Source organism: Protopterus annectens, chromosome 11.part0, assembly GCF_019279795.1.
Source record: "Protopterus annectens isolate FY-2018-M chromosome 11.part0, PAN1.0, whole genome shotgun sequence".
Taxonomy (NCBI): domain Eukaryota; kingdom Metazoa; phylum Chordata; order Ceratodontiformes; family Protopteridae; genus Protopterus; species Protopterus annectens.
The window spans coordinates 1,178,983,084-1,179,004,743 of NC_056745.1; the positions used below are offsets into that span (position 1 = coordinate 1,178,983,084).

The 21,660-nt window shown below is 41.0% G+C and overlaps 1 protein-coding gene across 1 annotated transcript in view; it reads right to left on the reverse strand.

The window, feature by feature from the left end:
• Positions 1-4,287: 4,287 nt before the first annotated feature.
• The window catches only part of EFCAB10 (EF-hand calcium binding domain 10), a 123,168-nt gene continuing 105,795 nt past the window's right edge, over positions 4,288-21,660 (reverse strand). The window contains exon 4 of the mRNA XM_044087136.1: positions 4,288-4,718. Coding sequence (XP_043943071.1) covers positions 4,676-4,718 — 43 coding nt within the window. The 3' untranslated portion in view covers positions 4,288-4,675. The remainder of the gene's footprint in view (positions 4,719-21,660) is intronic.

Genomic DNA, 21,660 nt, shown 5'->3' on the forward strand with positions numbered 1-21,660 from the left:
GTACAGAAGGGTGAAATGTTTGTTTTATGATGCTCATTGTCTTAGTTTTCTCCAACAATTGCTGCATGACTTTTTGAGCTGCTGTTCTGAAAAGAAAAGTTTTGCACAGAGCATCAACAAACTGGTATTAACATCCACACTGCAAAGTTGTGTTTTAAGCATACCTCTCATCTGTCCAGATTTTCACCTCATATTTTTGGTCTGTTCTCATAAAATTTGTAATTTCCTAGCAAATCACTGAGGACTGAAGTCACTAAATAATGACAAATATTTGAGTTTCAGACTTCATATTGGTCAGAAGATTCATGCAAGCACAAATCCCACTATTCTAACAACTTTCTAAGTTTATAAGAGCAGTAGTTAAATACTGTCCTTATTTTTGGGACTTTGCTTCCCCATTATTTTATACTTTGCCCAGATTTCTTGTGCTAACAGGTGGAGAGGTATGACTTTAAGCAATACTTACTTTCTAATGACAATCATAAGGCAGCAGCTCAAAAGTAGGCACTCATTGTACCACATCCACAAATTACCATATGTGAGCCCATCTTATTAGCTGCCTGAGTTAACTTACAGATGTTTTAGTGAAGACATCAACTACAGCCTTTCTGCACCTCTTTCAGGATATCTGAGTGATAAAGTACCTAGTAATTAGTATACATGATAAGACTGGCAGGCATACAGACTTTTTTAAGCCAGATCTCTCCAACAACCTGATTACAGGGGTAATATCCAACTCTTTTTGTGATTTCATGCTTAGTACTGAAACAGTCAGGTACTTTTTTTCTGTTAACTATGCTCCTCCAGTGTCACTTAGAATTTGTTTCTTTTGAACTTCTGATTTTGTCTCTGGGTCACTTCTCAGTTTATCAAATATATATATATATATATATATATATATATATATATATATATGTGTATATATATGTGTATATATATATATATATATATATATATATATATATATATATACACACACACACACACACACACACACACACACACACACACACACATACATATTTCTTTGAGTTTGACATAGCTTTGTTTTGAAGAGTAATGCTTTTCTGAGGACCATTTCAATGTTCTTGCATTAACTTTACAGTACCTCTAAAATAAATTTTCTTGGGGCGCAACCTGAAGAAAAAAAAAGTCTTTATCATGTTTTGTCTGTGCTGTAACCTATACGATAGGGCATCTGGTTTCAATAAGTTGAGTCATGATCTCATCCTCACCACCAAAATTGGACAAAGATGGTGTGAAATCCCTTTTGTGTGTCTTTTTTTTTCTGTTTTCTAGACGGGGCTGTCAGAATTAGTTTGCAGTGAGGCTTAACACATTCTACTAGTCAAAATATCTTTGCACGATTCTGTTGTCACTGAACACATAAGCCTTTGTTATTCAGGATTCTCATATTTGACTCAAAGAAGGACACTCTGGTGTCCCGCAGTTGTTGAAAACATTTACAAAATGAAGTTAGTACTTTAGTACTGGATTGAGATAATGTCAAACTGATGCATGGACCGTGAATAGCCCATCATTATGGTTGAAAAGGAAGTAATAACGGGGCAGAAAAAAAATGGTTTCCAAACCATAATAGTAGAAGATCTAAATCCTAGTGCAAGCATCTGGAGACTAACATCAGGGAGCGAGGGGTTCTTTCAAACAATTAAAAAAAATTTCTTCTTGAATCTTGTTAGATTTGTAATATCTGATGGAAACAGATGCCCCCCAATTTTCTTCTCCTTATTGGATTCACTTAAAAAAAATACGGATGATTGGGCGAGTAGGGGGGAAATGCAGGAGGGCTTCACTTTCTGGAGTTGGTGGAGAAAACATTGACTTCAGCATCTAACAAAGGAGTAACACCACTTGGAAGAATAGGAGTAGGCCTCAGGAGTACTCTTGGCCTACCCCTCTGTAGGTTCCTGTGGCTTCACAGATTTAAGTTTTGTTTTCAGGTGACACCTCTTCCATATTTTTCTTTTTTATTTACATTATTCAAATTTTGTATGCAAAGACAATAACACAAAAGACTGTTAAGCAGAAAAAAATACCTTGCAGTTTATATGCAACAAAGGATTGGTACAGGACAGTGTACACAATTTTTAACATTGTGCTCTGTTCCCCAACAGTAAATGATAAAGACTAGTATCCTTGGAGGGAATGCAATAGCTACAAGGAAAACCTGTTGATGATTTCCTCGAGGAATGTCAATTACTAAAAAAAACAACACAGCTGTGCTTAGAGTTACCAAGCAGGAAAAAACAGAATAATGTACCTGGTGGCACAGTGGCATAGCAGATAGCATTGTCACTTCACAGCAAGAAGTTCCCTGGGTTCAATTCTCGGCTGAGGTGCCCTCTGTATGGAGTCTGCATGTCCTCTCTGTGTTTGCATGGATTTCCTCCATGTGCTCAGGTTTCCTCCCTCATTCCAAAAACATGCAGTAGGTGGACTGGACACTCTAAATTGACCATAGCTGTCAGTGTGCTTGCAAGTGTGTGGTGTGGAAGAACTATCTAGCAGGGCTAGCCACTCAGTGGTGTAAACCTTGTCTCTAGATGATTGTCACTGTTGAAGTGGCACCTCGACCCCATGTGCAAAAATAGGAAAAGGGGTTGTGGATAGATGGCGTCTGAAGCAAATCAGTCATCTTTTTTATTACTGAAATTGCAGAAAAGCTGAAAGTGACCAATTGGCTCAAGCAGCAAAATGAACTGAAGGAAGCATACTTTTATAGCTGGAGTACCCCTCCAAAGGCAATGGCTCAAGACTGAAAAAGTGTTTACTGGGGGACATTGAAAAGACCAACATCTGCTTCTGGTAGAACTTCCAAATCTTAGAAATAAACCCTATAGGAATAATCCTCAAAGTGTAAACATTAATACTCTTTTTGACAAAATTCTCCGAGGTTTTAGACTCTCTGTCCAATGGGAGACAGGCCAAGTATCAAGTCATCTGGGCTCTGTGATGTTCCAAAGAAATCACAGAAGAGTCAGACCTAGGAATGTAAGATAGCTAACTAAAACATTTTGAGCGGCACAAAAAGACCATCTGTCTTTATGAGGATAAAAGGCCCAAAAATGCAATGCTTTCTGGCAGCCAAAATGGCTCCAGTGGGCAGTGCTCCAGAGATCCTCTTCCTTCCGTCTTTCTCATACAAATACTGAATCTGTTTTGGAGAGAAGGCCAATGTGAGGCACTTAGTCCATGGTAGAGCACATTACTTTTAAATTCTACCCAGTTACTGGGGGAGGGGGTTAACAGAGGAGTAAGACTAATTATCCATGTCTCAGGGATGGAGACCTCTGTTCTTTCAGCTTTTGTCAAAGGACATAACTTAGAGGACGACAGATGGGGCCTCCACCTGCTGAATCCCAAGGGCAGTAACTTGGGCTGTTCATGCATGGGAGATGTGGGAAGGCTGATAACTATATACTCAGAGGAGGACAACTGAATGCTAGCTCTTAAAGAAGTGTATTGCACAGGTTGGGCTGTAGCCTGACATGCCTGTGATAGGCCTAATGGAAGCATCAGTCTATACTACTGAATGGTGATCTCTTAAGTCTGTTAATACCTCTCCTACAAGATGGTGAAAAGACTGTGGCAGCTGAATGTCACATGGGTATAAGAATGCAAATAGATGCTTGCTCAAGCCATTGAAACAGTTTCATGCTTCCTTACCTTATTCTTCGCTAGCTACAAGTTCACCCTGTGGAAATGAACCTCTGGCCAATCTCTGCTTTGGGTATTCTCCAGCATGACAAGCCTGAGTATAGACAGGTAGTTTCCAAGCTTCTATTGGCAGTGCATGTGAGTGGATATATTGAAATGCTCCCCTTGATATTATGCTCCGGGCTTTGACAGAAAAGTCAGCTCCTGTTGTGGTACTGATTAGTGATCTAGCAACTACAAGAACACCTGGAAAACTCATGTCTTTAGGCATTAAATGCAGGAACTTTCTAACAATACAAATCAAGATAAGGCTAGAACTGTTCAAATAGATTCTGAGGTCAGCTATGCCCCCTGTATATGGTGCAGGGGCATAAGGACAAACTAAGAGATGCACACATTGAACGTGGAGTTCAAGATAACCAAAGGAGCCGCTGAGAGGGTACCTGAAGGAGTACCCCAAATGTCTACTCACTGCAGAAGCCCCTCAAAGAAAGATGTGCAGCTAGATGCTTATTATTGTATTTAGGACTAGTCTATAAAACTGAATAAAATGAATTGTCAGGTTTACAGATTACTTGCCCAGACAAAAAGACAATGAAGTTTTTAAGATTAATTTGATTATTGCATTTATTTTACAATACAAAGCCATTTGCTACAACAGTATAACGTCAGAAAGCATTATGTCTAACATAACTTGGTTACAGTCATAGATCATCTCCAACATTTTGTTTTAAAAATGTGGCAAGCCAGCAAGTATCTTATAAAGCACAGAACTTTACTCCAAGGAGAGCTGCTATCGTTAGTGTTCGATGTGTACCAAAACATAACATTGCTTCTTAGCATCTTGGGACAGAAGCAAACACGTTTGATTTGAAATTCCTTTTGTTCTCATACTACAGCATCATGTAAAATGTACACTAAATTTAAGTAAGTCATTTATGTATTGCACACATTAGACATCTGAATCAACTCTGCAGGAAAATAATTACTGGGATACTTAAGATTTGAATGTTGCACAACTCTTCATTAATCCATTTTTCCTAAAGAAGAAAAAATAGATAAAGTCATTTTATTAAGTACATTTCACCAACACTACACAATACCAGTAAACAAACTTGTACAAGGCACAACAAATATCCTGAGTAGGTACTACCATTCATTCTTTATAGTGACAAGATATGATGTTACATAAAGCAGCAGTCGACAGCGGAGCCCTGAAAGGACTGAAAAAGGACATGGTTGTCATTCGAAAAGTATACAACAAAACTGGTACAATAGTACAGATAAACTCCTGGTTAGTTTGTGGAGCATGGAATTTCAGCAGCCCATGGCCAGCTCTTCTCTTTTGGGAGGCATGGTTTGCATTAGCTAGCTGCTCCCAGAGGAAGCCAAAGGACTTGTAACCAAGGTTGTGGATATCTGCAGTGGAAGTGCATGCTTCAGACACTGACATCACTGCATATTATGCATCTGTGGAACAGATAAACTAGAAATTGTAGAAATGGCATGAAGAAAAATGCCTGACCCTGCAATGTAATGGCCTACAATCTTCTGCTTCCCAGCTTCTATCAGTAGAGGAAAGGAGGAAAACAAGGGGAAATAGATGAATCCTCAAAGCTTGGGGTCACTGACAGGACCAAAAAGAAAGGATGTACAGAAGTGTAACAAAAGAAGTTATGTAGGAGCTATAAATGTAAGTGAAAACAGTAAACCCTCCCAACCTCTCAGATCATGGACAACAGATCAATGGACAGGAAGTCCTCTCTTTCCAGATTACCATCTGGACCAACCTTGTATGTCAAACCCTGAACAACATGAGCAAAGAAGGATGCTCTGATGCTGCACCAACAGTTCAGCTTTAGACTGAAAATAACATTATCATAACACAGGTTGGAATAAAGATGAGAAACTGAGTGAAAACTAATTTCACTTGCTGGCCTAGAATCAATACTGTCCTTACTTACTTCTTCTTCTTCAGCAAGTATTTGTTTTACCATCTGCCAGCACACTTTACTAGAATCAATGAAAATACGACAACAAATTTCTAGCTGCAGAGAAACTAAAATTGTGTAAGAACTTACCATAATAATAGATATCCAAGTAGATCACTGTTGAATCAGCCATTATTACTGAGACTTCGGCCACAGAAGGCTCAAAGTAAGGGTCAACTTCCAGAGCTCAGTGCTCTTCCCCCTCCATGGTGAGGAGACACCCAGTCCATAGGGACATCCAAATACTCTCTGTATAATGCTGAAAGCAGCCCACATCATTTTAGAATTTTCTAGCCAAGGTTGATTGCAGTGTATCTACCCTGTTAAGCCCAAATCAAGGTCCTAAGGATCCTATCCAAAAAAGAATATGTATACACTCCCTGGAGCAAAGATTTAGAGAGACAGGGCTCCTCAAGGCTGTCCAGACCTCAGCAGCCTAAATGCCCTGAGAAGGGAGAACAGGGAAGGGGTAACTGCATAGGGATAGGGTACTACACCCAAGCCCAAGATGCCCAAGAAGAGAAGACAGGATGTGGGACAGAACCATACTGCAATGATCTACCAAGCATCTATTATGGTAAGGTCTTAAAAACTGTACTACATCATTCATATAGATCATTGTTGCAGTACTCATTACTGGGATGACTCCCAGGAGTTATAATAATGGGGTGGGGGTGGAGGGGCAGACTGCAATACGCCCTGTAGAATGGCAATTGCAAACTCAGTCTCAACTCAGGAAACAATTTTTATTCTATAGTGGTTGGTAAGGATGCGGACTGACGACCATGTATCTGGCTCAAGAGCAGCCTGTGCACTCACTTCTCAAAAGGCTATGGTGGTTACTGGATCCTTAGTACTATCAACTTTTCTGGTTCCTTTCAACTTCTTTCCATGATGAGAACAGCAGAATAAAATGCAATATGCCAACCACTTAAAAAGTTGTTCTTGGAAACTGGCATTCCACCTTCCTGGATGCAAAGGACACAATTAACTGAGGTTCTTTTATTATCTAGGTATCTCAGTTGCCTGTGTATAACTACAAAATGAAAAATTCTTTCTCCCTTGTCCTGTGAAGCAGGGAACATGACAGTTCAGATGAGGGAGAACTCAAGTTGCTTCTTTTGGCATAAATGTGGGACTGATTCTAAGAATGACACTCTCCTTATGGAAGGCTAAAAATGGCACTCTGTACATGATGGCCTGTTGTTCAGAAATCCTCCTAGTTGAGGTAATGACCAGTAATAGAGCAGCTTTTGATGTTAAATATTTGAGAGGGAGCTGAGGCAGCAGGCTGAAAAGGGGTCTGTGTCAGCTTTTTTCAGGACATAATTCAAGTCACATGGAGGAGCAGTACCTTTTCTTATAGGATCATAGAAAGTTACTAGGCTACTGGACCTGAGGCCCATACAAGCCTAGCCAAAAATGTAGCCCATGTTCAGACAAGTCAGCACCCAAAGCCCCTGACCAGCAGGGAAACAGGTGGAATCCCAGGGGTGTATTTTCTGTTTCCCCATCCAGCTATTCAGGTTGCACTTAAAAAGGGTTAAAGAGGTACTCTGCTTGATGTGGAGAGGGAGTCCATTCCACAGAAGAGTGTCTCTGGGACACAAATCTGTCCTGCCAACAAGTCCTATTGATGTCTCAGAACAGGCTGAGGTCATGCTTGCGGGTTACTCGAGTGGAGCTTGACTTCGGGATATGCAGCAGTCCCATCAAGGTGGGGTATGAGATTGCTTTGTATGCCAGACAGAGGTCACCTCTGAGGAGTCTGTACGAGGCTGAGTAGAGGGACAGGGATTTTAGCCTATATGTGTAGGGTAGATGTTTGAGGCCCTGGATTCTCCTGGTGAGGAACCTCTGTGGTCTCTCCAGCTACTGCATGTGCTTTGTGAGGTATATGCCGAAAGGGGCATTGTACTCAATAATGGGTCTTATAACGGAAGAATACAGGATGCCATGACCTCCTTGCCCCTGGATGAGATACCCTTACTAATGACGTGGGTGATGTAGAAAGTTTTCCGTACAATGGAGGCAATGGCTTGGTGGACTCAGATGGAGGACTCTCTTTAAGAAATGTCTTAAGGCTGCAGGGATGCTGGCAGTCTACAGGCATGTAGGCTGACATGACTGAGAAATGTATGTTTACAGAAACATACATCAGGCCTGAACTAAATATTGTAAAATCATGAGAACTGGTGCTCTGCTAAGGTCATAACCCTCTCCCATTTAACTTAGCATTTTCTTGTGGCAGGCTTCCTGGTCTCCTTAAGTATAGTCAGCAATGCATACATACCTAAAAATAAGTCCCTTCTAACCTACAAGTATACCATAACAGTTATTTTCATTATTGTCCAGGTTGTTCTTAAAAATATCTGAAGCAGTGCTTTCTTTAATGTAATCTGGTAGTCTATTCCATGCATCAGCTACTTTCTCAGAAAGCCAATTAGTACATCTCTTATTTCTACATAATCTACATAGGTGGTCTAATAATTGTCTACTACATTTTGATAACCCCCTAACATTCCCAAAGATAGCCGTCTCTAAATGCCCTATATACCTGAACACAGTTTCCTCTTAAATGTCTATATGAGACCCTGTACACGTTCAACAATTTTATTATTTCATAAGAACCTAAATTTTCACATCCATGGATGCCATTGGTATATTTCTACTGTACTTTTTCCAATTTACTGCTTGTTTTCTTATAAGGTTTCTATATTGTTATTCCATAATCATGTTTGGGTCGAATGTAATTAAATATTGGCTTCATCATTTCTGATTTCCTAGACTTTATAAATCTTGTTATACAACCTATAGTTCTATAAAAAAAATTATGTACCTACTATAATGTTCCATCTGTGTTGTCCATTTTCATTCTTCCTCAACTGTTGGGTTCAGATCTGACCCTCAGATCTGATTCAGTGGTTACTAAAGCTTGTGGCTATCAAAAACTCTTGAGCTCCTCCCCTACCCATAATGCACCAACCCCAAACATATCTCAGATCTTGTTCGACATCTTACATAAAGGGGAAAGGATTGTACAACTTTCTTGACAGAAAGGTTATATCTGGAGCTCAATATAAATGACAGTGGTGTCCTTACAGTCTCTCGTTTTTCTAGAAGTCAATAATGGAGTTCAATATAAATGACAGTGGTGTCCTTACAGTCTCTCGTTTTTCCAGAAGTCAATAATGGCAAAGGACTGGGGGTTGGTGGGGGTGGGAAGTTGAGGAAGAATGAAAATGGACAACACAGATGGAACGTTATGGTAAGTATGCAACTTTTTTATTCGATGTTGTCAATTTTCATTCTATCCTCAACTCTTGGGACACAGTCCTCCTCTACCTAAAATCCTGGGTGGACTCTAAGGAAGGACATTCCTGAGCACAGTTGAGCCAAAAACTGCTCTTTCCCTCGAGACCAGATTCAATTTGTAATGATTAATAAAGGTATGAGGATTGGACCAAGGTGCGGCCACACATATCTATGGAAGCTCTAGAGAGAAATAGTAAGGTAGTATTTATTTTATTTTACATTTATTAACCAGGATAGTTTGACTGGACACAGGTCCATTTACAGCGGAGGCCTGGGGAGAAAATCTCCACAATTAGATTAACAGCAACATGGTAATATAAACAATCATACAACAGTGATAACTGAGGTAAGTACAGACATAAAACGTCTCATACAATCCAGTCTAAACAATAAACAATACATCCGCAGTAAGTGAGTAAACTTACAAAGATAGAGTCTCACACATCAAAGCTTTAGCATTAATTAGTGAGATAGGATAAAAGAATAAAAAAATCATACGATTAGACATGCCATATATGCAATTGCAAGTTGACAGTAAGATACCCAACTGTAGCATATATACAGTAGAGATAGCAGGAAGTGTGCTGAGATTGTGAGATTCATGTGATGCATGGATATAGCCATGTATTCATAAGATGTGATTTGAGAGCATTTTTGAAATGTGTGTTAGTGGGGGCAGAGGTCAGAGAAGGGGGAGGGGAGTTATTGCAGGATCTAGCTATGGCATGAGAAAAAAGAGCTTTCCCTGAGCAAACTTGGCAATTTTATTGTTAACATGATTCAAGTCTGGTGAGATCAAGTTTACTTGGGTAAGAATTGGCGCAGCATACATTAGAGTGGAGAGTAGATGGGTTTGGGCTAGAGTGATCTGTGTCTGTTCTGAGAGGAATTGTTTATACCTATATAGGGTTCCCATTTTTTTGTGGACCCTTTTTTATGGTTTGGGAGATATGGACATTGAAGAGTAGGTTATTGTCCATTTCTACATCGAGGAGTTTGGTATGGTCAGAGGGAGATATGATGCTAACATGTTTGGAAGAGATTGAAAAGGACAGGGGGTAGGTATAGATTTGTTGGGGTAAAAAGTAGCAATTTTGTCTTATTGGGGTTTAGGATTAGTTGGCTATCAGTAATCCAACTTTCTACAGAACTGAAGGAACACCCTGAAGCCACCCTCACAAACTCAGGAACCTCACATGGCCTTCCTGAAAACACTAGAGGGGATAAATGTATCACCAAACACCATCATACTAGGTGACTTCAATTACCCTAATATAGACTGGGAACACTACTCAAGCCCAAACACCCTAGCCCAAAAGTTCCTGGAATTCATAAACTCAAATGCCATGGAACAACTAGTCACCATCCCCACAAGAGGAGAAAACATACTTGATCTCATCATCACGAACATGGGAGCACAATGTTCAACACCGGAAGTATACCCCTCACTGGTGAGATCAGATCACAAACTAATCTCGCTGGAGGTCCTCATCCCACCCCCACCTGAAATAAAAAAGACCACAGTAAAGAACTTCTCGAAAGCCAACTTCACACTTCTAAAGACTAGTGTGGTCTCCTTTAAGGCCCCCGAGCCGGCGGAAAACAGTACTCAAGCCGCTGAATCACTTACAAATGCCTTCTACCAGCACCTGCAGGACTGCATGGATAAGGCAATCCCAAGCAAAACAAAGACTCTTTGTACCAAAGGCAAGCGCCCAGTCTGGTGGACCCCAGCCATAAACAAACTCTACAACAAAAGGAGGAAGCTACTACAAGATAGAGCAAAATCCTTAAAAGGTAAGACACCCTTGATCACTATAAGTAAAAACTAAGAGCTCTCATAAAATCATCCAAAGCAAATTTTGAGAGAAAAATAGCTAAAGACTCAAAAGACAATCATAAGGCCTTCTTTAGCTATGTTAGAAACCTGGGAGGAAACTCCCAGATATGCTCAGAACTAGTTCAAAATGATGTGAAGATTACTGATCCTACAGACATTGCCAACATACTGGCTGACAGGTTCAGTGCAAACTTCTCACCCCCCCCAAAGGGAGTGGTTTCTTTACCAAGCGATTGCAGCCCCCAAACATCTCCAACGCCCAAGTGAGAACTGCTCTCTCCAAAGCAAAAAACACAGCATCCATGGGACCTGATGGTGTCCCCGGCTGTGTGCTTCACGAACTCAACGAGGAATTAAACTCACAGCTAGGACAGCTGTTTAATCATAGTCTTACCTCTGGATACATACCCAGGGAGTGGCGCACTGCAACTGTGGTCCCACTTCACAAAGGCGGTGCCTCCACCGACCCTGGAAATTACCGGCCCATTAGCTTGACAAGCCTTATCTGCAAAGCCATGGAGAGGATCATAATGGACCTCATAAATAAAGACATAGGAAATTTGCAGACTTTGGATCCATCCCAGTTTGGCTTTGTCAAAGGCAGATCATGCCTTCTAAACTTGGTTGACTTTTTCGAAACAGTCACCAAAGCCATTGATGAGGGAAAGGCAGTCCATACAGCCTACCTCGATCTGGCGAAGGCCTTCGATACAATACCCCACTTGGGTATCATTGAAAAACTCATCAGCTTAAATGTTAACCCATACATCACAAGATGGGTTGCAAACTGGCTGAGTGACAGAACCCACAGGGTCAGAGTTGCTGGCGCCATGTCAGACTCAAAGCCTGTCACAAGTGGTGTACCACAGGGCTCAGTCCTGGGCCCACTCTTGTTTGGCATCTACTTTTCTGAAGTACAAGCAAACACAGGAGGGTTATGGCTGACAAAGTTTGCAGATGACTGCAAACTGGGCGCCATAGTAGAAAACACATCTGACACAGATATCCTTCAGAAAGGTCTCACAGAAACGGATAACTGGTGCCAGAGCCATGGCCTAAAGTTAAATGCCAAAAAATGCATAGTCATACCCTTCGGGAAAAACAAGGTTACCCCTAGCTACCAAATAGGTGGCAATCCACTGAGCACAGAAGAAGTTATCAGGGACCTGGGGACCCAGGTTGATAGTAGTCTGTCATTCGACACCCATGTAGCTAAAGTAGTTAGGAAGACCTTCTACATTGCCCACCTTATCATGAAGGGATTCTCATCTAGATCAAGGGAGGTCATAGTCTCCCTATACTCATCACTCATCAGACCAATGATTGAGTACAACGCCTGCTCGGAATGTATCTGACCCGACACTTGCAGCAGCTGGAGAGGCCACAAAGTTCCTCACCAAAAGGATAAAGGGTCTCAAACATCTGTCCTATGCTGCCCGACTGAAAGAACTCCAGCTCTATTCAGTCGCACCGCTTGCTCAGAGGTGACCTTTGCCTAACATACAAGGCCATGTCAAACCCAGATTTGATGAATATGCTTCACCTCAAAAATCTAGATCCATCAGAGCCACAAGGGCGAGAGACTTAAACCTCGACACGGCTATTAATAGGACGTGCTGGAGGGATAGATTCATCACCCAAAGACTCCCTATGCTGTGGAATAAAATCCCGGTATATGTGAGGCAGAGCACCTCGCTGGCCTTGTTCAAGAGAAATCTTGACCAATGGATGGGAGATCGCAGATATACCCCAGGGATTACCTCAGTGTCACTGCTCGACAGAGGCACAGCAAAATAATGGGTATAGTTCCCCATACTAAAGGGGTGGCGTAAGCCACAAAACTATGGGCTAGGCTTGTAAATGCCCTCGGGCAGATAGCCTAGTATGAACCTATGAACCTATGAACTATGAACCTATTCTTGTGTGAGTTGTTGTAGAGTGGAAAGTGATGGAGCAGAGCAGATAGGAGTCGAATCATCAGCATACTGTATAAGGGAGGCATGCTGGGTGGAGGTGTGTAGATTGTTGGTAAATATGGAGAAGAGTAGTGGGCCTAAAATCAAGGTTTGTTGTGCGCCTATCGTAGTTGGGAGTAAAGGAAATTGCCTTGCCACTGAACTGATTGCTGCCTATGTGACAGATAACTTTTTAACCAGTAAATAGTGGAAGGGGCAAAGGATAGGGAGGCCAGGGAGTCTAGAAGTTTGGAGTGTGAGACCATATCAAGTGCTTTTGAGAGATCTAAAAATATTGCAGAAACAAAATTATTGTTATTTCTGTGAAGGCTGACCTGGTTGGTGAAAGAGAGGAGAGCAGTTGTTGTGCTGTGATTTTGCCAGAAGTGGTGTTGTGTGGAGGAGAGAAGATTGTGTATGTTTAGGAATTTCATGACTTGAGAGTGAATACATTTCTGAAGCAGTTTAGATAAGGGGGGATAGAATGGCAATAGGACGGTAGTTTGAGAATAAGAATTGACACCTTTATGAAGTGGTATAATATATGAAACTTTCCAGACCTGGGGGATGTAGGCTTCCTGTATGGAGCGGTTGTTGAGGATAGAAACTGGGTAAGATAGGGATTCAGATGCATTTTTTAGAAAGTTGGCTGATAGACTGTCAGCTGGAAAGGTGGCTGACTTTAGTTGTAGGAGTTTTTTAATAGTGGAAGTGGGAACTGGTGAGAGCAAAGGAGGGGGATACTGTCAGTGAATTTGGTAAGCATATGTGTATGTTTTTTATTGGATAGCTGGGAGGATAGAGTTAGGATGGATTCTGTAAAATAGTGATTAAATTGGGTTGCTATGTCTTTGGTATTGTTGTCTGAGGAGGGAGCTGGAGTGATAATTTTTTTCTGGTTTTAGAAGGGAGTTGATGGCATGCCAAAACCTTTGGGGTCTTTTGAGTGTTTGTTTTGGACCCAGAGGAAATAGTTATTTTTGTCTAGTTTGGTTCATTTCTTGGTCTGATTTCTGAGTTGTTGGAAATTTTGTTTGGCTATGCTAGTGTTATCCCTTTTCCAAGCTTTATCTCTAGACTTTAGTAAGGCTCTTGTGTCTCTACTCAGCCATGGTGCATAGTTTGCCTTGACTCTGATTTTTCTAATGGGTGCAACTTTGTTGAGGACATTTAAGAGAGTACTATTAAAGTGTTCGAAGGCTTGGTCTAAACCTAGGGTTAGTAGTGGTTTCCAGTTAGTTTGCTTTAGAGTAGAGTTTGGCTCCTGTATGTTTATTTTACGGTCATCTCTAACTTGTCTAAAGGTTATGGGCTTGGGTATATTGTTGCGTTTGCACAGGAGAAAAGTGGAGAGATGGTCACTGAGACCATTTGGTTGACAACCTGTCTGGTAGTTTTGTTTGGGGCAATTGACTAATGTCCAATCTAGAATGGATTGTTTATGGGTTTTATCAACTCTAGTAGGTTTTTGAATGAGTTGTGAAAAAAACAGAGAGATTAATATGATTAGTATCCATGGACCTAGCTGAATGGGCTCTTAGAGGTCTTGGTAAGGATAGACCCAATTTACTGTAAATAAATGATATGCAATCCATCAGCCATCTGGCTAAGGTCACCTTTGCAACTGATATGTGAATTTAGAATCTGCAAAGAATTCAAATAATTGGTATGTTCTTTTCTCCCATTTAAGTAAAAAAATAATTGTGAAAATCCAATAAATGCAACATATATTTACCTTTGTTTGCAAATTTAGGAAAGAAAACTGACAAAGTTAATAGTTTGATTGATGGTGGATTTTGACACCACCATGGGAAGGAAAGACACATTGGCATGCAAAATGACTCTATCCTTGTGAAAGATAAAATAGGGAGGTTTAGATGACAATACTTGAAGTTCTGAAATTCTTCTAGCAGAGGTAATAGCCACTAGAAAGATAGTTTTCCAGGTCAGAAACTTAATATCAGATTTTGCTGCTGGTTCAAAAGGGGAATGAGTCAAGGCCTGCAGTACCAAGTTCACATCCCACTACAGAGTAGGGTCTTTATATGGGGGTCTCAGAAGGAGTGTGCCTCTCAAAAATGCTTTACAACATTTAGGCAAAGCCAGAGAAGAATCTTCAAATCCAATATGAAAATCCAATATGAAAATTAGAGATTAATGCTAACTGAACTTTAATCGTTGAAAAACTAGCTCCCTCATTAAAAACTGTTGCCAAAAAAAAAAGTGCACATTGTACAGGAGCAGAGAAGGGGTCAATGCATTTTTATTGTGCCCAGAAAACAAACCTTTTTCATTTACTTCTATAAAGATTTCTTGTAGAAGCCTTATGAGAAGATACAAGTATATGACAGACAGGGAATGAGAGCATCAGTTGTCTGGCTATTAAACAGAATTGGGTGAATCATGCCTGTTGGGTGAGACAGAAGGTCTGAAATCAGATCCAGAATCCAAGCTGGGTAAATTAGATGGGGCCAAAGAAAAGGGAGCCAAATTGGTTGAGGCCAATAAGGAGAAATGAGGAGGACTTTGCTCTTCAACCGGGCAGCTTTTGATACAAATTTGGGAATTAGGGGAGTTGGGGAGTAGGCATAAAGGAGACCAGAGGGCCAGCCGTGGAGTAGAGCATTCCTCTGTGATTCCCCCTGTGGGGGGATCAGGGTAAAGAAGCTGCTGCACTTGTTTAAGGGAGATGCAAAAAAGATTGCAGCAAGGCTGGCCCCAATGATAGAAAATCCTTCTTGTTGAGAGATCACTTGGGAGGTAGAAGAATGGACCTATTCAGTTTGTCTGCTATCACACTGAACATCCCTGGAATGTGCTTTGCTGTCAGAAAGCGGTTGGATGAAATTGCTCATTGCCACACTCGAGTGCTTCTCAACACAAGGTGTAGGATCTGATTCCTCCTTACTTGTTGATGTACCAAACAACTGACATATTGTCTGTTAGAATCACAATTGTCCCTAAAGGGAGAGCATCTTGGAAGGCCAAGAGCACTGCTCTCATCTCTAGAACATTGATATGCAAATTGGCCTCTTTGGGGGGAACCATGTGCCTTGGACTGTTTTCCCCAGGAAGAGCGCCCCCCCCCCCAATATGGGAAGCATCTGTGGTCACTATGACCTTGGGTTGAGGGAGAATGAAAGGACAACCTTGTAGAACTTGACCTAAATGAATCCATCACCAAAGGTATTTCTTGCATGCCTGAGTGACTGTTATTTGTGTTGACATGCACTGGGAAAGAATTGATTACTGTGTTGCTAACATTCATTGGCGAATACTCGTATGAAATCTTGATAGCAGGACTAAAATAATGGCAGCTGACACTGACCCCAAGGCTTGAAGAATTAAGTGAGCTGAAATTGTGGTATTGTGAATTATCTTTCTGACTTGGAACCTGATAGCTTCTCTTCCTCTCTCAAGACTGTAGACTATCACTGATAATGTTTTAAAGACTGCTCATATGAACTCCAAAGTTTGAGTTGGTTGTAACAGAAATTTCTTGTAATTTATGGTTATCCCAAGATGAGAACAAGTCTGGATCACTTGATCTCTTGCTAGTAATAGTATATGCCTGGTTGGGGCAGTAATGAGCCAGTCATCTAGATATGGAAGCATTCAGAATCCCTGCAGTCTCAAGTGAGCTGCTGTGGTGAGGCCAAACGGCAGTACTCTAAAATGATAGTGACTGGCTCCCAGCCAGAAGTGTAAACACCTTCTGGAGTGTCTGTTCATTTTTATGTGATAGTACGCATCCTGAAGGTCTCTTGAGCACATCCAATCATCCTTGCCCAGAAAGGGTATAATGGACTGAACCTTGACCATCCAAAACTTTGTACGTCAAACTGATGTCTTCAGTTTGCTGAGATCCAAAATTGGTCTCCAGTCCCCGGTTTTCTTTGGCACTAAAAATAATCTTGACTAAGTTCCGGATTCTATCTGGTATGGTGGGACCTCTTGGATGACTCTCTTTTCTAGTAGTTTTTGTATTTCTATTGCTGCTTCTTTCCTCTGCCTGGGTGGAACACTGGGAATCTTGCATACAGTTGGAGGGGACAGGACAAAGGGAATTATATATCTTCTAGAAATAATTCTCTGCACCTAAGTATCTCTTGTTAACTCTAGCCAGGCTCTCTGATGCAGAGAAAGTCGACCACCGATTGCCTTCAGAGGGGGACATTCGGGCCTCCTTTCAGGAGTGTTGGCAAGGTCTGTCAGAGAAAGAATCTCTGGACCTCTGGTTTTACGGGCCTCCTCTGCCGCGTGGATGGCATCATACATTAGATATTCCCCCCTCCCCTAGGGGAACTAGCTCCATGTGTGTCCTGGAAAGAACCCTGGGACTTTCTGAACCACATCTTCAGACTACCTCACTGACTCCTAGAAAAGGATCTTCGAGGGGGTCAAAAATGTTCGCCCACTGCAGATAGGGTCTTTCCAGCCTTCTCACACCTGGAGAGTGTGTCCATCACTTTTGGGCCAAATAAAGAACTGCTGTCAAAGTGAGCATTGATAAACATGGACTTAAAAGCTCCACAAAATCACATAAGCGCATCCAGGCATGCCTCCTAATGGATATGCCTGAACCTGCTTCCCCTTAAGGCACCTTCGGCTGCATGCGAGATAAACCTCATGGACAAATTAGAAATGGATTACAGGGAAGCCAACTGGGAGACCACAGAAGATTGCACCTCAGCAGTAATGGTTCCTGAAATGATTTTGAAAGTTCTTTGATCAAAATCCTTTGTAGTCTGGTAAAATGTACCAAACAGTTTAGCAACCAAAGGGCGAAAGTGGAACCAGAATATGTTCTTACATCTTAGGGAATGGCTCAACTGAGTCAGGCTCCTTCCATGCCCACCTAGAGACCAAATGAATGAGCTAGTCTGCAGGCAGAGTAATCCAAGAGGTAGAAGGGCCAGCTCCAAAGGCTTCCAGAAATACTGATTCCTCCAGTGAAGTGTTGGTGGAGGTCCAACCACCTCTCTGTTTAAGGATCTCAAGAATGTTTCCAAGTGAGATGTCTTCCAGAATTGATTGTTGGGGTCCCTTCTCCCTCATTGAAATCAGTATCCTCAGTGACTGACTCTTGTGGAGAATCTAAGTGTCTCCTTTTGTACTTTCTCTTCCGAGGAACTTCCTCAGTGGGATGATGTGGTGAAGTGTCGGAAGAAACTGTAATACCCTGATGGGTGATCTGGAAGCCTTGAACTGGCCGTCTCTGCCGTGTATAATAATGTGGCTCCTAGCACAGAGGCATCTGGTAACTGGATTGGAGATCTAAAGGGCTGGATCTGTCCATCCTGTCGGAACAGAAAACACTCTCTTCACAACTTTGAAGGCAGACTGCTCCAGAGAGAAAGAAGACTGGCTTCTGGAACACTGCGTCCCTCTGCCCAGACGGCAATCACTCTGAGGCAGGAGCCAGTGCTGAGCTGTCCAATGCCAAAGCTCCAAGGAGCACAGACTACTCTGAAAACCTTGGAGTCAACTCCAACACCTCAGACGCAACAAGACAGCTTCAGCTCCAAAAGTCATTCAGATCCGAAGAAGTTGGAGCTGGTGCACTCGGAGAAGTCTTAAGATACAAAGATAAAGGTATCTTTGGATGAGAGCTCGACGGACCTGGAAGGTTCAGATCCAGGGACTCTGAAACAACCTGTGGGATCACAGGGGTAGATAATGATGGTGTAAGAGATGGACAGGCTCCCTGACTCAAGGGTGTAGGAGCCAGGAGAACACCCAACTTATTCAGCACTGAGAGAAACATCCTCATCATCCTGTCTACATCTTCCTCAGTTAGACTCCTGGAAGAACGAGATGAAGCTAGGGACTGTGACCTTGAATGGCATCTCTCCAGGAAGGAAGAGGGTACCCTAGAAAGAACTAGATCCAACCTCGGGGAATATCTCATCCTCTGTAGAATCTTTGGATCCAAAGAACTTGGATCCAAAGTTTTTTTTTGTTGGATCCAAAGGGGAGAGAGAGAGAGAGAGAGAGAGAGAAACTGAGCAGACTTCAGATCCATTTTAGATTTTTTTTGGGTCTGTCTGATGAAGGTGTGGAAGAAGCAGATGGCCTTGGAGACTTAGCCAAGGTCTCCTTAATTTTCGTTTTGCGGGATTGAGCCCCAGAGATAGCCTGTCCAAACAAGGATGGAAGCAAACCTTTCAGTATTAATTTATTTTTCTTATCTGTTAAGGCCCTTGGACTGAAATTTTTGCAGATAGTAAAATCCTCTTGTAAATGTTGAGGGTCTAAACAATATACACAAAGGATGAGTATCAGAAAGATAATATAAAAGGTAGGGGAAAAATATTACCAACAATGGTATGAAACATTTACACTGAGTGTAAAAGCAGGGAACTATATATGTATGTATGTAGCAAAAATGCAGAAACAAACCCCATTTAACGTAAAAAATGCTCAAGAGTTCAGGCTAACCACATCTTTCACAAAAATTGGTAAATGATATCAGAGGTATGTTAGGGTTAGTGCATTATGGGGGTCTATATTAAATCAGAGAATGCTTAAAAAAAGCAAACGCTGATTTATCGACCCCATGTAAGTGAAAGCTTACAATCCCAAACACTTAGAGCAGCAATTTTTTTTCCCAGGAAAAAAAAAAAAAAAAATCGCTGTTCCAAAAAAGAAAAAAAACCCAAAAAACTTTAAAACATTACATAAAGTGGGGGGCGAAGCCCCCCACACCCCCTGACGTGGGGTGCTGTGCCCCCCCCACACCCCCCTACTTAAATATACCAACTCCGAGATTGCACTACAGTGACGAAAACGGCAAAATAATGAAGGCGGCCAAGCGATTTCTTTCCCAGGAAAAGAATTTGCTTATATGCCGTTTTGGTATTTTGCTGTTTTTGTGCTTTCAAGTTCGATCAAGACGCATTTGAAAGCATGTGTCTTCAATCATATAATAGGGAACCCATTATGGGTAGGGGAGGAGCTTGAGAGTTTTTGGTGGCCACGAGCTTTAGTAACAGCAGAGTCTGATCAGAGGGTCAGATCTGAACCGAACAGTTGAGGACAGAATGAAAACTGACAACATCAGAGCTATCATTAATTATTAGAAAAAAAAAAACTGAAAGCTGGATCTACCCAAATACCCAGGTCTTTAAGTCAATCTATCCAATGCAGATCTGTCAGCTTGCACTGTAACTTTCAATGGGTGGAACATAAGCTTTTTGATAGAATCAGATTAGATCATATTTCAAACAAATATTCATATCTCTGGAACTGCAGAGATTGCTAAAGAAGTGTAAATGGCAAACTCTTCAGCACAAACTATTTTATAGTGGTAGTATTCTTAAGGTTCTAGGCCCTAAACTGAATTTTATAAGTCACAGTACATATAATGACTGTTACGTTTGTAACATATTAAAACAATGAGTGAGAAGGTCACTGAAAAACCAATCAGTAAAAACAAAATGAAAACTCCAGCAAAGCTAGAACTTCCACTGACTGACCTCCCAAACTTCTTGTATCAGAGGCACATGGGATATATGCAAATGATCCTTATGAACATCAGGTGTTTCAGCTAATTGGAAATTCTGAATGCCCAGGACAAGAGGTTTGGGAGGTTTGGGAGGTTACCCATTTTCAAGTTATCTGTATACAGAATGTAGACCACCTCAGATGAAAAAGACTTGAGATTTGAAAGATACAACATAAACAAGTATGGACCTAGGACAGAGTCTGGTGGAACACCCCAACTGTAACTTAGAATTTTACCTGACCAATTGCTGTATGATACGTACCATGTCCTATTTGAAGCCATGCAGCTACCCTATTTATCTAGACTACATCAATACCTAGTTGCTCTAACTTATTGATCAGTGTTTTGTGTATGACCCTATCAAATGCTAATGTTAAATCTACATAAACTACACCACAGCACAATTTTTCATTTATAGCTGTTATTAAATTGTTACAGATCATCATGCTAGAGGTGTTTATACATCCATTTTCAACATATGCATGCTGAGATATGGTTTCCAAGTCCTAGTCATTACACTTCTGGCAGTAATATATCCAAAATAACCTTCTCCATTATTTTTCCACAACATGAAATTAAATGTATGGCTATGTAAGACTCTGTGTTTGTTCTAACCCCCTTTCCCTTAAAAAATTGAGACATGCACTTATTAAGGAATCTCCCATATTTAAATGACCCAACAGATATAACTGTACTGTAAGTTCATGCTGAAGTGTACTCAGATTATTATTACTAATTCCATCTCCTCACTCTATTTTGTTTGGGTCGATTTGGCTAGTCTTTTTTCAATATAATTTAATTTCACTATCCCAAGTTACCTGGGTGTTACTATGACAATTTATCACCTCCTTTGAGGAGCCAATCTACTTTGCATAAGATTTTGTAAGTATATCTATAATCCGTTGCTTTTGAGAATAAATTTTAGAATCTACACACAGTTTATTAATTTGCATGTCTTTAGTCCTACCATATTTTGTGTATCTATAAAATATTTCCCTGTTATGCTCAATAACTATAATTATATAAATTTTCTTCAGTTTTTTCTTGGTGTTGCCTCACACTATGATTTTTCTGTCCAGCTTTTTTATTTCAGTTTTCAGAGTTATAGTTCAACCTCTTTTCCATTTCTTATATTTTTTGTCCCTCACCATAAGTATCTTGTTTTTATGGAAATGCATCTTCCTGCCCTTGTGTGCCTAGATCCTGATGTTAAACATTTTTTTCCATTCCATTTCTCTTTCAAACTTGACATATTCCTTCTGCAGGTTTCCCACTGAACGCATCTCTCCAATTAGTTTTACATAGTAACTGTTTTGCTTCCATATAATATTTTATTAATCTTTTTTACACTGGTTTAAATTTCAGTTTGGTAGA